The 17,829-nt window shown below is 46.3% G+C and overlaps 1 protein-coding gene across 2 annotated transcripts; it reads right to left on the reverse strand.

Annotated features, from left to right (window-relative positions):
* Nucleotides 1-745: 745 nt before the first annotated feature.
* Nucleotides 746-7,253, reverse strand: IRF2BP2 (interferon regulatory factor 2 binding protein 2). Of its 2 annotated transcripts, XR_006578045.1 has the most exons (3): nucleotides 4,888-7,253; nucleotides 3,408-4,301; nucleotides 746-2,565 (listed from the first exon to the last, which is right to left on the reverse strand). XR_006578045.1 is itself a non-coding variant. In XM_045009726.1 (2 exons), the coding sequence occupies exons 1-2, from the start codon at nucleotides 5,858-5,860 to the stop codon at nucleotides 3,586-3,588; spliced, it is 1,689 nt and encodes a 562-aa protein (XP_044865661.1). In that variant the 5' UTR covers nucleotides 5,861-7,253; the 3' UTR covers nucleotides 746-3,585. The 2 variants fall into 2 exon arrangements, 1 of the variants encoding a protein (XP_044865661.1); XM_045009726.1 differs by having other exon boundaries at nucleotides 746-4,301.
* Between the last annotated feature and the right edge of the window lie 10,576 nt (nucleotides 7,254-17,829).

A 17,829-nucleotide genomic window follows, 5' to 3' on the forward strand; every position in this document is an offset into this window, starting at 1 on the left:
GCAATCCATGGCCTGATTAAAATGCCAAGTGATAGTTAATATAGTGTTTGCCATCCTCATGGTCTGGACTTTTTAAAAAAAGGATTTCAACCAAATTACAATAAAGACAAATGGCCAATCCTGCTCTCCTTCCTGGCAAGAGAAGTTCCTCTGAAATCAGTGGGACATTGTTGTTATCCCTGTAAACAGGGCAAGTGGGATTTGGCCCAAGTGCAGAAGGAAAGGATCCAGGGGTTCTGTTGACATAAACCACTAGAGAGCACACTCAAATGTATTTATGCCCTTTTCATAAGTGCTAGTTCACAAAACACATGGTTGCCAGGACCTGGTTTACAGCATGTCTCTTTAAAAAGAAGACAGCTCCAAAAACATACCAGGTCTTCTGAGGCCACCACAAAGGCCATTTAGTCTCCCTTATACCATGTTACTTTCCTACCCACTAGGGGCTCTGATGGACGATACTGCACCATAATGTAAAAACCAAGGATAAAAAGAGAGAGCTTTTACCCTTTTGCCCTCTACTCTTCTTGGAGGGAGGAATTTCTTTTTCCCAATTGACAATTCGTTCTGCCCTTTCCACGTTTCAGCTCTCTTGTCCCTACTTTTTACTGCCCTATATGCGACTAAGGACAAAAAGCCATATTTTTTTTAAATCCTGTTGATTTTGCCACTACATCATTGCACTTCAGTGGCTATCGCCTTTCAGTTTATTTATTTATTTTTTAATAAAAACACTCACAGGAAGTGCATAAAGCTCCTAATATTTTATTTAATGCCAAAGATTAAAAATAGGTAAAAATAGTAATGTGTTAGTTCAGCAGTTATAAACAACCAAAGCATAGTGCAGGTGATACTCCAGTAAAAAGTAAAAACTTTAAAAAGAGTAATTAAAGTGAGATTTGAGAATCACACATTCTTCATTAAAACACTTTACTTTATTACTACACAAACTATCACTTTTTAAAAAGATTAACAGTAGCACTTGCAGCTAAAGCACTTTTAAAAAAAAAAACACTTTGTAGCCAAGGAAACAGTAAGTTGGTTTAGTGAATAAAAAGTGATCATTGTGATGTCATAACTCAGCAAGCAACAAAATAAGACACACTTAGTTCAACTGAAATTTGAAAAATGCAAAAAAAAAAAAGCATACTGGTTTCAAGCACTTTTGTAATAATGAAATGTCATTATGTGTATTAGAATCAATTGAGATATCGGGACTGGAAGTCAGAGCAGGTACAGTAACTTTTTAACATTTCTTTTCTACCTGTGTTGTCTATGTACCATCACCTAGTACAACAACAAGGCCTGATAATTCCCACCCTTTGAACTACTTTAAAGAACAGGTCCAAAGATACTCTTGGGCCACGATATATTGGCACACTTCCTCCAGATAAAAGGTTAAGTGAAAGGCCTCCTTGGAGAGCAACACAAATGCCAGTTAGACCAGGAAGCAGGATATGGAGTAGCGGGAAAAGTTACCTTCCCACCTCACCTCAAGGTGCTCAAAGCTGAACAGTTGGCCAACACAGCAGAGCAATCCTTTCATGCAGGTTTTAGTAGGGATATCACTTTATCAAAAACATACACACTTCCATACTATGAGTTATTATCAAGCAACTCTGAAGAACTTGTTACCATCTATCAGCTTGAAATCCATTTTTTAATAAAGTGCTAAATACACATTTACAGAGACCATAGTGTTAGAAAGTATCCTTTACAGTTGTATATATGTGCGTTTTTTCCAACTTGTCTGCATGTTTACATAAGACACCAATCTGAACTATAGGTATAATTTTAAAGCGTAATATTGACTCAATGAATTGGTTTACCATGCAAGTCTGTATTTAATATTACATTGACCTGTAATAAGGAACATAATGTTAGTTGTGTGCTCATTGAAACACTTAATAAAAAATGACTGTGCATGTGCAGTTCTGAATTTTAAATATTAATGATAATTTTAAAAAATCTTCCAAAAAAGTTCTACTCTGCATTAAATAGCAGCCTGAATATTATCATAACACTTGATTAAAAAGCATCCCAAACTGTTAAAGTTAGTTGAACAGATTTTTTTCCCCCTAAAAAAATGGAAAAATTTATATTTGCCCCAGGGATGAGAACTTGTAGTCATGTTTCTGCTCAGAACAATTGTTTATGACCAAGTTAAACACATCTAAACATCAAGGGGTTTGCAGTGTTGCTAATGAACTGAACAGCACAAAACATCACTATAAGACAGCCATTTCTAGTAATGATTTATTTAAAAAAAAAATCTGCTTGCTGATTGATGCAGAAGCTCAATCAAAAGAAATGACTTTACAAAGAGTACTCCAAAGTAGTTAAAAAGGCGGGGCATGCCCCTTTTGTGAAACCCTAATTGCTTTCATTCCACCAGTTTATTTTTTCATTTTCAAAAAAGTAGTATTAGGTTTGTTTTTAAAACACACATAATAGAGATTACAAGTTTCTTCCACCCACATTTGGGTTGTTACTGATATGCCCGAAGGCAATCCTGGCAGCATCTCAGTTGCTTCTCTCATTGTACCATCTTGTACCTGCCACTACCTGGAAATATGATGCAAGAGATAGTTAACAATACTAATAGTACTATAAGTAACTGATAAGCAAACTCAAAGTTCACCTGCACTATGTGCAAATTAAAAAAAAAAAAAACTTTAGTTTTCCCCAAGCATAAATAGTATGTGAGTGGCACTAAAAGAGCTATGGATCTTTAAAGATGGCAGTGCTATACTGGTGTATACACCAATATAGTAATTAAGTTTATTACCAAAATTCTGCATTAACATTATGTAATCAATGAATAAATGCAGTTCTGTAATCTTACAACCAATCACTTGAACTGTGGTCAACTTTTCCTTTTAGAAAAAAAAAAAAGCAAACAACCCAGAAATCCTTAACTCAGCAGCGCCTCTCAGACATCTCTCAACATCCTACTATGAAGGCAACTTCCTTCTAGAAACAGTGGAATTGGACTGAGTCTAAAAAATTTGTTATTGCAACAAGAGAATGATGTTTCAGAAAGAAACCACTTGTGCTTTCTAATATTCGCCTGCCTGGCTGTAATGGTGACATCCCATTTCACCCTATCAATCTCTTTTCCCACTACCATTTAGTATCAAATCTGCACGCATCCAGCTTGACTGTGAGCAAGGCCCAAGAATAAGGAATCACAGACAGTAAGGCGATCTTTACAATGTCAGAAAATGTATTTGGCATTTTAAAAAGAAACAAGTGCATACAAATACAGCTAGAAGCATTTCTGGTTTGCCAAGTGCTCTCTAAAAAAAGCAGCGCAAGTCACAGCCTACATTGAACAGTAACTGTCACCAAGGAAGCACAACAAATAGTTGCTATAACAAAAAGAGGAAATGCCGTTAAGTACATACCTTTTGTCTTCAAAAAAAAATATAGAAACACAATGTATTCAAAAAAATCAAAATTATACAGCCATGTTTTATGAAGTCTACATTTCCCTTGTCTTGGAGATATATATATATTTATAGATATATACACAAGTCAAGCAGTTTTAGTTACAGGTGATGTTGGGTTGTGAACTGGAAAAAGTCACGAGTCTCTCTCTTTTTTCACTTTCACATCTCCTGCAAGAATGGTTGCAATCTCCCCCTGCATGAAAGCCCAAGGGACATTGGAGCCCACCAGAGGGCATTTCTCCCCACTGGGACAATACACCTCGCCACTAGCTCCTTGCTGTTTGATGCTTTGTCTGGAGCAAGGGAAGCAGAACTTGTGGGAAGGGACTGAGGGGCACTGAACAAAATGGGTGTCTTCCAGGCGCTCGTGGCACAGGGTGCAGCACAAGGGAACACTGGCTGCTAGAGACGAGTCCGGGAGGCTGGCAGGATGCACCGGCTCCAGTCCCCCAGCACTGTTTGTCCCCTGACTTGGCACCTCCCTGCTTGGACCCAGCCTTCTTTGGTTCATAGAGGACGGAGAGGGCGGGCTGTTGCTATTCCTCCTGGTGGTGGAGTGAACTTGGTTGGCATCTTTGGAGGAGTGGTTGCCCCCTGCATTGTCTGCTACTAAAATGAGCGCAGCCATAGGAGACTGGCCATTCTGGGCTGCTTCAGGCGGTGTGGTCCGGTTGGAATGAGGCGAGGCAGTTGGTGGTGGTGGGGACATGAACGATGTAGCAGTCATGGACATTTTCATCCCCTCTGATGAGGTTGGCAACCAGGGTTGTGACTCTCCATTGATCTTAGGGGGTCCAGCTTCACCTTCTGGTTCTGGGGAAGGCTTCCTCTTCCTCGCTGCCCGAGCCCCTAGAAATACAAAGGAATGGGGAGGAGAAATGCGTAAGGAAAAATAAATAATAATAATAAGCAATCAGATGAATGCAGCTATAAGGGGATTGCAGCTACACAAATCAAGCTTGAAAAGACTTCCATTTTTAAATGTATACACAGCCAAGGCGTTGCACACAAATACCAATTATACAGTATGACGTATGCAAATACATACACACAATATGGCACGCAGCCAAAGTATGTGTGTGTATTCTATACAACTTGTGCATGTGCACACTCACCCACCACTTGCAGGCAGGCAATCTGCAAGCGCACCCCTCTAACACACAGGCGGGCGGGCAGTGCAGCGCTGCTAGCAGGCCAAACGGTTCCGGGTGCCTTCACTGCAGCTCCTATGGCGAGGCCGTGGCAGGGAGGGAAAGCCCTCTCCCTGTCAGCGTCTACCAGCCAGCCCTGACTCATAGCTCTCTGTTGTGCTGCTTCAGCACATGAACACGTTGCCGCCTAAGCAACGGTGCCGCGTTAGGCACCAGGAAGTGGAGTTAGGAGGTCGGGGTTTGCTAAGGGGTGTGGGGGGAGCGACACCCTCTTTCCCCCTCACCTGCTTTGGCCACGGCCCCGTTGCTCTCGTACCCCAGCAGCCTGCTCCCCGCCATGCCGGGCTCCTTCTTGAACTTGCTCTCGAAGGGCACCGCGTGGCTCCCGTGCTGGTGCAGCGCCAGCAGCGTGTCCCGCACCGTCTTGGGCTTGCCCAGCCACTCCTGCTCCGCTCCCCCGCGGCCCTTGCCCTCGACCCCCAGCTCCTCCGCCGAGCCCCGCGGCTGCTTCTCCTTGCTCTCGTGCTCGCCCGCGCCGGCGCTGCTGCCGCTGCTGGAGGACACCGAGCCGGGCCGCTTGTGCCCCAGCTCCCCGGGCGGCGGCTGCTGCTGCTGCGAGACGGAGACCTGCATGGGGGCGGCCGCCCCGGAGATGGCGGCCAGCGAGGCGGCGGCGGCCCGGCTGCTGATGCTGATGGGCGCGGGCAGGGAGGCTCCGTTCATCAGCGGCACCAGGGTGGGCGGCACCGTGTGTGTCCGCCGGGGGTTCGGGCTCTGCCGGTTCAGCTCGGGCGGCTCCTCGGGCTTGGGGAACCCGTTGGGCACCAGGATCCCGTTCACCTGCCGGCTGCCCCCGTACTCGGCTCCCAGGCGGGGCGGCTGCCGCTCGGAGGAAGCGGCGGCCGCCAGCGGGTAGCGCTCCAGGGGCTGCGGCGGGGGCCGGGGCACCGCGTCGCCCGCCACCGCCGTGTGGTTCAGCTGCTGCTGTTGCTGCTGCACCAGGATCTCCTTAGCGCTGAGCGGCGGCTGCTTGGCGTGGGGCGGCGGCGGGGCCCGGCCCTCCTGGAAGCTGTGAGCCCGCTTGAGCTGCCGCGCCGTGTCGATGACGAACTCCACCCGGTCGGCCCCCTCGTAGTTGACGCAGCCCCGGCAGACGGGCTCGGTGAAGTCCCAGATCATGGCCCAGGGCATGCGGGGCAGGTCGCACAGGTAGCACGACTGCCTGCGGGAAGCAGCCGCCACCGCCGCGGACGACATGTCCCAGCCCAGGGGCAGCGAGCGCCCCCCGCGCGTCCTCCTCCTCCTCCTCCAGCAACCGGAGAGCAAACGGGCAGGCTCTGGCTTTGCAGCTGCCGCAGGATCTTCCGCCGATTGCCCGCCCCCTGCAAACAAGCGGCTCCCGGGCGCGGAAGCCTCTCAGCTGGAGTCACTGGGACGCGGGAAAGCGCATAGCCCCGTCGCTGCACACTCGGCTGCCTACTCCAGCGCGCGGCTCACTCCGCCTGTCCCGCTCGCTCGCTCACTACTGCAGCCCGGGCGCTCGCACTGGGGCGGGGACTCCAGCAGCAGCCGCCGCCGCCTGTGCGCTCTGCTCCAGTGACTCGATTCTTCGACAGTGCCTCGAAGCGCCTGCGCGCTGGGCGCCCTCTCCTCTGGCCGCCTGCTGCTGGTGCTGCTCCTTGAACTTCTGCCAAGAGTCCCAAGACAACAAGAGCTGCAAGAATAGCCAGCTCCCTCCTACTCAGCCGCGGGTGGGGGAGCGGCAAGGGCTTGCACATGTGAATGGGATGCAAATAGGGGTCTGTGGGGTCCTTTCAGCTCCTTTCCCCATCTTCTTTGCAGCCTAGCTAGTGTTTGTGAAGTGCTCTGAGGAGAGAAGTGCTAATTATGTCAGGCAGGATTGGAAAAAAAATCTAACAAAAATGTTTTTCAAAACGATGCCACCTTGATTTAAAAAAATATTTTACAGGATGAATTTTGTGATGGTTCATTTTTGGCTGGAATTTAATCTAACCTTTGTTCTAATCCTGCCTCTGATTCGCTTCGTGGCCTTGAGGAAATCACTCCGGGCCCGATCCCTTTGACTTCACTACTTTCCCAATTTCCCCGCTCCGTTAAAGGGGTTAACGATACCCAACACCCAGGGGTTTGCGAGGGTTAGTTCATATGTGTCCAGCACCTGAAAGATCGAAAGCGCTAAGTAATGTAATTTATTTGTACATGTATAAGGATTGTTTTTGCATTGCAAGGTGGAAGGAACCATTATAAATACAACTGCTATTTAGCTCTTCTGGATTTTTAAATAATTGTTTCATTTGGTTCGGAAATGGGACATTCTAGGTTTCCTTGTCATTTGCAGCCACAAACCATCCGTTTGCTAGTGCCGATTAGCAAAGAAACACAATCTCTCTCCTCCCCAACCTGCGGACATTTTTTTTCCTTCTTCCGCACTAAGAATTCCAAACAGCTCGTCTGACAATTGCAGCCAGTCAAAAAGAGAAAGGGATGTTGTTCTGTTCATCTGTCATTTGCACATGAAGTCATCATTCAACCCAGAAGTAGTCCACATATATAGAGAGAGCTGTGTGTGTGATTGTGCAGAGTAAACAAAGTGGAAGCTGTTCTCTCAAACTCTTGCTTTTGGGTCACCATTCCCACAGTGCTGCTGCTGAGTTATGTAGGTTACAAAGGGAGGGATGGAGGAAGCTGAGCTCTAGCCTCTGACGTCCGCATTTTGTTTCAGGGCTGCAGCTGCGCCCTGTGCGCAGACTCAGTGAGGGACGTGACTCTATGCAATTGGCACTTGAAACCTTATTAAACGAAATGCACATTCCAGGGACAGACTCAGAGAGAGAATCTACAGCCAGCACCGCCGATGCCCCGTCACAGCACTAAGTACCGCCTCCCTTGCTGCTATTTCTGGGTTCTCAAAGCTCCCTCCCACTGCCAGGCTTAACTTTTACTTAACGTAGCAAGAAGAGCAGCATGTACAGTACACAGGAATGGGTGTATGAGCCGCATTCTATACTGTATTACTCTCTCCCTTTGCACTGAGAACCAGCTCAGGCTTTTGTTACTCTGGCTTACTGCTCGCCGCCAGTAATTGAGACAGACTGGCATGAGGCTGATTTTCCCACTGCAGACTATGTTGCTGTTGGGAGATTTGTTACTGCAGAACCGACTGGCGGAGGGCATGGGGTTGTCTTGTAATTACAGACCCAGCTGGGCTTTTGGTGTTTTGTCATTTGCAGCCCGTGTACAAGATACGTAGCATGGACACAAGATATTTTTATGGAGCTAATTAGTGCGATGTCATCAAGTAAATTGATATAATGTCCTTGCCCTATTTGCTAGCGAATGCTTTCATGCAACTGCAGAGTTAAGCTAGAGAAATGATCTTTCCCCCCGCCCCCATCCTCAAGCTCAGTTTCTTTATCTGTCAACTTTTCGATCTGATCTCCACTCCCCCCTCCGGGAATCAAACGCCGTATGCCGCTGGCTCTCAACACCCACCCCCCCACTCCCAACCTTTCCTCTTTGGACTGGAATGAGCTGGCTCTGTTGGACGAGGCGAGTGTAATTTATATGATCTCCCCTACTGGCTTGGCCAGGGGGATGGAATCTTGCTGAGGTTTCTACCGTGCTGCTCTTGAAAATGCCAGGTGCCTTGCAAGGTTTTTTAAAAAAGCGCGGGGGGGACGGGAGAGAAATAAACCACCCTCGGAAAAGCAATTGTGTTGATCTTATGTCACATGAAAAACCCTGTTCTAAAATTATACGGAGGACATTTAATCCCCAAAGTGAAGCGTTTTTACATGCAAACGCCGCATGATTCTGCTCTGGGGGATTTCCAGAAACGGTGTCGCTTGCTAATGCGTCTTCTGACAGTGTCATTCCCCCCACCGCGCGCGCGCGGTGCAACCGGTGTTGATGCAAAACCCGCTTCCCCCCACCCACATCAGTGCAAGTGCAACGAGGATTTTGATACAACGCCGCCCATCCCCGTACACACCGTGGAACTAGGGGTAATACAACCCCCCCCCTTCCCGAACCAGTTGCAACCGGTGATAGCGCAGTTCCCCACACACGCCCCTTGCCCCCGGGGTAATGCAATCTGTCCCTTCAAGGGTTAAGCAGTTCCCCGCCCGTAGATCCTTCCCGAGTGAAGCAAGAGTAATGTAAACACTGCCTTGCACATTCACTCAAACCAAACCTGGCCCTGTTGGGGCTGCCCCGTCAGCTATAAACGAAATGCAAAAACATGGTCTAGTTGTAGGCTATCTCGCTTCCTCTCTCTGTATCCATGTGCACATAAAACAAGAACGTTCCTTTTATTTTCCCATTAATCAACCGTTAATATTTGTAACTTCATTGGGGGGAAGGATAGCACAGTGGTTTGAGCACCGGCCTGTTAAACCTAGGGTTGTGAGGGGGCCACTTAGGGATCTGGGGCAAAATCAGTACTTGGTCCTGCTAGGGAAGGCAAGACTCAATGACCTTTCAGGGTCCCTTCCTGTTCTAGGAGGTAGGTATAGCAGCCCTAGTGACTTTCCTGAGGTTAGCTTGCCTATGAAATGTCTATTTTTTGGACTACACTCCCGTCCTGATTTTTTTCCAGGACTAAAAGGGTTAACACGTCTTGTTTTCTGCTTCACAACAGCTCCCCGTTCATACTGTGTCAAATTCTTTTAAAGCTACTTTTTTTTCCTTCTAAAGAAGCTTTATCAATGTATACTAAGTAAACAGATCTTTGTTTTTGCCTTCCACCCACTGCCCTTTCTCTCCAGACTGAAATTGGATTCCTTCCAACCCGGCTGCAGAAATTGCTGCCTACACATTCACAGAGGAGCGCAGGGTTTCTAGGGTGAGGCAATGCGTCTGCGATTCGCAGAGACAAGGCAGGAATTGTAATTGTACTTCATCATGTGATGACTTATGAAAGAGGAAGTTAGGATGTTTTAGTCACGTACTCCTTTGCCCTCTTGCTTAGCCTCTAGGTTCTTTGAAGGAAAAATTGCATGTATTTATATATGTTGGTTGGGAGCCAAGAACGAGAGTTTGTGCATTTAAGATCATGAGCAGTTTGCAGTGTTAGTAGAGGCAGGGGCGAGCAAACCTTTCAGCTGTGGCAGGCTTTAAATTGGAGGACAAAATTGTGATTACTTTCCCCGCATAAGAACCTGCGCTTGTTGAAAAAATCAAGAGGAGCCATTTTAAGTTTTTAACTATCATTTTATTGCTTCCAGTTAACTCTGGAAAAACGGGAGGGAAACATTACAGCACTCCTGAAAAAGCTGAACATGATTTTCCTCAAACAGTGGCTGGGTTAAATAGAAAATGTGGGTTTAATACCACAGCCTATAAGGTCCCCAAACCTGATGATTTCATGGCCTTACCAGTATGGAAGTCAAACGGGATATGTTCAGTGGTTCTTTTTCTTTCTTTCTTTCCTACAGAATCTAGCCCATGGGGTTTAATCAATCTCAAATACCCATTGTTACTACTAAAGGACACCTACTGGTGGTTTGTGGTAATGCCATGTGCCTGCAGAGAACTATTGAAGGCTTACTTTACTCACAGTTTAATTGATTTCTATAGGACTGCCTGTGGGTGCATGATGACCAGGATATGGCCCATTATAAAGAATAGCGTACCCTCAAATTTTGCATAGTGAGACTGTTATTTCATCAGTGGTTTCTGCTGATGTAATTGAATTATTTGTTTGCACCACTAGGGTGGAAACTTCATAATTGTAGGCCAAGCCCCATCCTCCCTCCTTTCCCCCACTTCCCTCTTTGTCCCCCATGCCAGGCGCTGTGTGTGCTCCCCATTCCCTCCATGCTCCAAACTTCCCCCCACCATTATTATTTCTTTTCTATTTGTCTGGGAGATATGTCATGCAGAGTGTCAACATGTTAAGTGGGATTGGGAGGATGGGCAGAGCTGTTATGCTGGAAGGTGTTAATTGGTGAAGCCCGCCCACTGCTTAAGGATCCCCCCCCCCCCGCCTAAGGGGAAGATCTACAGGACCTCAAAACCCAACTGAGTTCGGGGAACAACTAATAAAAGAACAGGGACAGGAGTGCGGTCAAAGGGTCATAAGAAGGGAGCCTGACAGGGACACCGAGCAGAGAACCCCGGACAGTGCCCACTGCTCCTCGAAGGCGTCAAGGGAGCCAGTGGACGCCGCCCAGAGGAACTCTGTCCGGATGCGTGAACGGACAGAGGATCGGAACCAAGCCCCACAGTCACATGAGTCTCCACTGGCCAACCTCCTCTCCCTGGTTGCGTAGATGGCCATTTTAGCCAGGGCAAGGAGGAGGTTGACCAGGAGGTCCCGGGACTTTGTGGGGCCACGGATAGGGAGTGCATAGAGAAGGAGGTGAGGGGAAAAGTGCAGCCAGAAACGCAACAGTATATTGGTGAGGAGCCGGTATAGGGGCTGCAACCTGGCGCACTCTAAGTAAATGTACGCCAGGGTTTCCCTCGCGCCGCAGAAGGGGCAGGTGTCTGGGACAGGGGTGAACCGCGCCAAATACACACCCATGTTCACGGCCCCATGAAGGAGCCGTTAATTGGTGTCTAGCGGGGTGGTTACCTACTCCTGCCCTTCAGAACTTAAAACAGCCCAGGAGAGGGCTGGGACTGGGGCAAGAAGCCTGGGCTGATTGGGAGAAAGCAGGCTCAGCTGTGGCCAGGTCCCAATCAGGCCCAGCTGGCCCCTATAAGAGGCAGTGAGCCAGGAGCCCAGACAGTCCCCCTCTGCTTGTAGAGGGAGAAGGGCCTGGCTGCAGGGAGCTAGAGACAGAGTACCTGAGTGGAGTAGGGCTGGGGACAGGCTGAGGAGCTGGGGAGCTCCAGCCTGGAAAGTCCCAGGCTGCAGCCTTGATAAAGGCCAGGACAGGTACTGGGGCTATAGAGGGGTAGCCAAGGGTAGGCAAAGGCAGCAGGTCTAAACCCCTTTTTGCCAGTGATGAATGGCGTGTACACTGCAGTCTGCCCCAGGGAGCGGGGCTAGATGGTGACTGGCAGTAGCCATGTTCTGAGGCAAAGTGGGGGTAGAGGGTTGGGGGTTCCCCGGGGGGGGATACCCAGATTGGTGGGGTACTGCTAGGGGGCAGCACCCCAGTTAAAAGGGCACCAGGGTCCAGGGAGGGACATGGGGGGCCAAGAGGACAGGTGGATCACCAGACTGCAGGGGGTGCTCCTGGCTGGAAAAGAGCTAATTCCCGAGGACAACCAGTAGGAGGCACCACAGGGGTGAGGCCACACGTCTACATGGTGCTATCAATTGTTGATCTATAGAGAATTAAAAAATCCATAGGGTTCTCTCCATTGAGAACTAAAATATTCCCTGAAATTTTGTAATTGATCCAATGCTGTGTTCAAAAGTTTTCATGTTCTATCCAAATAAACAGAGAAATGCCATCTATTTGAGTGTAGAGCCTCCCAAGTTGGGACAACTAAAACCTGACATTAAGTTACAGCCTTAATTTAGGCACATTTTTGGGTATGCAGTTATTTTGCATTTGTGAGAACTAACATCTGTAGAGGTTCTACACTGAAGGTACTTCAGGTTAAAACTTAAGGCCCATTACCGAGGGTTGCCAGGTGTCCGATTTTCAACCAGAACACCCAGTCGAAAAGGGACCCTCCCCAGCCTGTTGGAAAATGAGCGAGCAAGTGAGTTAGGGTGGGGGACAGCAAGTGACGGAGGGAGGGCAGGGATGGACTGAGTGGGGCGGAGCCTTGGAGAAGGGGCAGGGCAAAGGTGTTCGGTTTTGTCCTGTTAGAAGTTGGCAACCTTTGCAGCCAACACTCCCATTGACTTACTGACATTTCTGCCTTGTTATTGCTATTGAAGGTGGCAGGTTGCTTGAAAGGATTTACAAAAAGGCAAATGTAAGCTGACTTTAACAGGTGATTTGCTTATTGAAGGACTGCAAGATATGTGCCAAATGGTTCAGAAGCTAAAGCAATCACAGGGACTTGCCTGTAGATGGCCACTCACTCTGCTCAGGAGAGAGGCTGTGATGGCCATTTTAGAAACCTTAGAAGTTTTGTTTTTCATTTAAAATACATGTTCTTCTGTGTTTAAAAAAAAAAAAAAAATTTCTATTTACAAATTTTGAAATATACAATTCACGCTGCAGCGCTAGCGAGGCAGCACATGTTACATGCCGTTCATTCAATTGAAACTAATCCCTAAGGAAACATTACAGCAAACTTTTCTAGTGAAAAAGAAACATGATCCACTGGCGAGACAAATGCCAAACAGTCCTGAAGGGGCCTCATTGTGAGGGAAGTTGAATTTGATAAAATAACAGCACAGCCAAGGTTAAAATGAAAAGTACTACATTCAAAGATGCTGCTTAAAATAGCCACACTGGATTTGCTACTTTGTCACAAAATGCCTGTGAGATTTTTAAAATAAATTTTTAGAAAGTAAAATCTAGGTCACAACCTGCCAGCTTTATTCACTGACTTCAGTGGAAATACTGACAAGAGTAAGTCTTATCTTATTATATCCTTTTCTAATAGCATAGCAAGGACATAGGGCAGGGCTAGGCAACCTATGGCACTTGGGCCGAAGGCAGCGCACAAGCTGATTTTCAGTGGCACTCACACTGCCTGGGTCCTGGCCACCAATCTGGGGGGGCTCTGCATTTTAATTTAAATTTTAAATGAAGCTTCTTAAAATTTTAAAAACCTTATTTACTTTACATACAACAATAGTTTAGTTATATATTACAGACTTATAAAAAGAGACCTTCTAAAAACACTAAAGTGTATTACTGGCACGGAAAACCTTAAATCAGAGTGAATGAATAAATGAAGACTCGGCACGCCACTTCTGAAAGGTTGCTGACCCCTGACATAGGTCAAAACCCACTGTAGTCAGTGGGAATCTTGCCATTTACTTCAATGGACTTTAGAATAGGCCCATAGTAAGATCTTCATCCTGCAAACATTTATGTACACTTGTAACTTTATGCATGTGAGTAGTCCCAGTGAATTTAAAGCCATATGTGGTCTTAACTGTTTGTAGGATCAAGGCCTAAACACACGTGCTAATCTTCAAACACGAGTACTCCCATTGAGTCCCATGGAACTACTTGTGCCTAAAATTAAGCACGTGTGTGTGTTTACAGGATCAGGCTTATGTTTTTAAAAGATGTTAATAATCACTATGTTGCATGTTTCTATGTATTGTACAACTATTGTTCACAATGGAAGCTAACTGATGGTAGCAGAAGTTAAGGGAGACACTGGATAAAAAATAAAATGCCAAAAGGCGAGATGAAGGTCATCACACCAGCCAGGAGCGGCTCTAGGAATCCGGCCGCCCCAAGCACGGCCGCACGCCGCGGGATGCGCTCTGGCAGTTGTCGGTCCTGCGGCTCCGGGGGACCTCTTGCAGATGTGCCTGCGGAGGGTCCGCTGGTCCCACGGCTCCGGTTGAGCTTCCTCAGGCATGCCTGCGGAAGGTCTGCTGGAGCCGCCTGCCGCCTTGCCGGCAAAATGCCGCCCCACGCGTGTGCTTGGCGCGCTGGAGTCTGGAGCCGGCCCTGACACCAGCTCAGTTTGGCAGAAAATGTGTCAGAGAATCAGAAAAAATCCAAACAGAAGTTTGATGTCAGCTTTTTACTTTAGATGGAACTCTGTTATTGACTCTTTGAAGCCTGCTATGAGGGACTCTTTTGGAATAATTTCTCAGTGGATCTGGGATACCATGTTTACAAGACACTTGTGAAAAGGAAACATCAGGAAGGCCCTGATATGCCACTTGTCCACAGATAAGGCCTGAAATATGGAGATGCTAAGTTTTGTCTTATTTTATGATTTTTTTATGATTTATTTTTTGTTATGATTTTTCCTATAAAAAGTATTCATGAATATATATGAGTATGCTAATTTTCAGGAAGATAAATTGTAAAAAACTAAATGCCCAATCCTGCAACATATAGCAGACTACTGTGCTCGTGCTGAAGTAGTCTACAGCAAAATTTGTAAGAGCAAAATGAGTTTGTTGGAGAGAACGGACAATGTTAAACCTTTTAATTAATTTTGTTTTTAATCCAGCAGCTGACTTTTTTCATTTACAAGTAGCAAAGCTGAAAAATCTAGCAAAATGACCTTATTTCTCTGTGTTAGAGAGTCAGATGCAACAGATATTTACAATGTGTCTTGCCAGGAAGGAAGAGGATTATGAAAATATTTGAGCAGTTGAGAGGCTACTACAATCCAATTAAAAATAGAGACTTATGAGAAATGTTTCCAGGTGCCAGAAGTGAGGACAGTTGATAGGTCAAGCTTCTAACAGTTTTCCTCAGATTGATAAATAGGGAATGTCACATTCTTTATCCCTACTTCACGTGGCTCCTTGGCATCCAAAAATGCAATCAACAATTGGATTTGTTGCGATCTGAAAGCAGATGGAGTGCATTCTGGCTTTGGAGTTCCTGATGTGAGGGGTGGAGGGACGACGGTAACCCCAGTGACCCCTTTTAAAAATAAACAGGAAGTCATGGAATCTGTGACCTTTTTGTGACATAGCTATAGCTGTGTTCATTGCTTTATACACATTAGTTCAATAGGCTACTAAATGCCCCACAGAAAATGGGAAAAGGACAAGTATTTCACAGGAAGCCTGTTACAAACTGAGACCAAAACACAGAACTAAGATTATCATTTGGCAGGCACTAGATGTATATATATAAATTTTTGTGTGTGTTAAGAACGCCTAGTTTGGCCTGCATACAACTAACAAACAATTAATCTTTGTCCCAAGCCTACACCCTATCCTTTGTCAAAATACTATGTAAGACATGAAATTATTAAAAGGAAAAGACAGAATCCATTTAATTGCAGTCATGGACAAATATAAAAGCTGATTATGCTCAACCAACACAAATACAATATCCAGGAGCAGTTTGTGTCAGTATATTCCTAAAGTGTTGTGGAGATTTCAAGCTCTGTAACGCTTTGTCCATATGGGTCCTTTTTGAACAAAATCCTCACATATAATAAAAGTCTAAAATCTCCGAGCCAAGGCCAAACCCGTCTCAAAGCTTGTGCCAGAACCATTAAAGCTGTTTGCAGTGTGGAGGTTCCAGTATTGCCAAAATGTCCCCCTGAGGCAGTGAAGTTGAGCTGGTTGTCAGTTCCATACCAGACCAGCTGGAATGAACATGTTCCCCCTTGGCCTCTGTATATAGGCAGACCCAAACGCTGCATACAGTATAGCAGTTTAAATCTTTAGAGGGACCACCATCAGCTTGAAATCTAGTCCAATTAAAAGAAAAGTTAAGGATAGTTTCAGGTACTACCCTTGGCCTTGTTTCTCCCTGCCAATTTTTTTTTTGTGGTTTTACAATCACATTTTTCTATTTGTTTAAATGTTGGTCTCTCTCTGCCTATTGAAATCAATGGGAGTTAGGCACTTATCTACAGTGCTTAAGTTGTGCCAGGGTTTGCCAGGCTGAGCCACGGCACATCTAGGCTTGGCAGTTCACAGCCCCGGCACCTCTGGGCTTGCTGCATCAATTATGACTGTAAAAAAATTGCTTGAGCCCCAGAACCTCTTTCATTACACATGAAGCACTGCTGACATACTTAGAGGATTTGGGCCTAAGTGCCAAACTCACTTCTTATAGTGAGGCTTAGACTTATAAATCAATTAGGTACTTTTGAGAATTTTACTTGAAATGCTGTCAAATGGACAAAGTAAACAAATTTAAAAGACAGAATTGTTATCCCTCTTCTCGTTCAGTAATATTACATAATGTGTGCAACAACGATAGGTAAAAACATTCAGCTGTTAAGGCATTTAATGATATATTTCTAACCTCTGAAAACAGCTACTACTTCATTGTTTCCATCATGCGTTTTCCAGTTTGAAAAAAACCACCACAGTAAGCACTCTTGCTCACTTTGACCACCGGAAGGAGGCCACTGACAGGAATTATAATTAATACATGCACAATTAATAATAACTAATGATAGTTTGCACTTCACTCTATGTACACTACCAATATGTCATAATAATAATGATAATGCAATTAACTTAGCTGCATAATACCCTGTTAGGCAGGTAGGTGTTAGTCTCATTTTACAGATGAGGAAATGGAAGCACAGGCAAATTAAGCAACTTACTCAAGGTCACACAGAGAGTCTGTGGCAGAACTGGTTAAAAAACAACAACCCTCAGATCTCCCAGTTCTGGGTTTTAGCTACAAGATTATGTCACCAAGGATGGACTCTCCACATCACTTGTTTCCAGTGGTGAGCTGGAGCTGGTTCCCACCGGTTCACGGGAACCGGTTGTTAAATTTAGACGCCCTTTTAGAACTGGTTGTCCAGCAAGGAAGGAACAGGGGTTGGATGGGGCGGTGGGGGGCAGTCAGGGGTAGGGATTCCAGGGACAGAGAGAAGAGGTGGTTGGATGGGGCAGGGGTACCGGGGTGCCATAAGGAATGAGAGGAGGGGTTGGATGGGGTGGCAGGGGGCAGTCAGTGGACAGGGAAGGGGGGTGGATGGGGCAGAGGTCCCGGGGGGGGCTGTCAAGAAACATAGGGGGGTTGGATGGGGCAGGAGTCCCGGGGGGGGGGCACGACCCCCTCATGGGGTGAGGAGGAGGGAACCGGTTGTTAATATTTTGGCAGATCATCACTGCTTATTTCCCCTATATTGGGTTTGCCTGGGGGACCGTGGGCAGATTGTCCTTGCATTAGTGCCTGTGCAGCCTCAGTACCTGTATGTCAAAAGGGTCTTCATATTTACTATATGGAGGATTGTATTAAGGTGTGCAGAGTAGGCTCCAGGATTCACTTTTATTCAGTGGCCTTAACATGCCATTGGACTGGTGCAGAAAGAAGTGCTGGTGAAAAGTGCTAGGCTGACAGCCCTAGGACTGAACTCTTCTATCAGTAACACAACTACACGGTGGGCACATATTTCCACAGTGACTTACCAAGATCAATAAGGGTGAGAGAGTAGTGCAGTGCCTATGTCTTTTCATTCATTAGCCTTTCCTCAGAGACTGCTATCAAGAGACGCAAACTGGAGTGGAGGCCAGAGTAGAGGAGTTTTTATTATGGGGATATTTGTACACTAGGAAGTGGATTAATGCCACCAAACTCATTCCACATAGGGCATCAAACAACTTTAGAAGGCAATAACATTTCAACATTAATGACCTGAGCTGGATTTTAATTGCTGACCCA

The sequence above is a fragment of the Mauremys mutica genome, chromosome 3, assembly GCF_020497125.1.
Source record: "Mauremys mutica isolate MM-2020 ecotype Southern chromosome 3, ASM2049712v1, whole genome shotgun sequence".
Classification (NCBI taxonomy): domain Eukaryota; kingdom Metazoa; phylum Chordata; order Testudines; family Geoemydidae; genus Mauremys; species Mauremys mutica.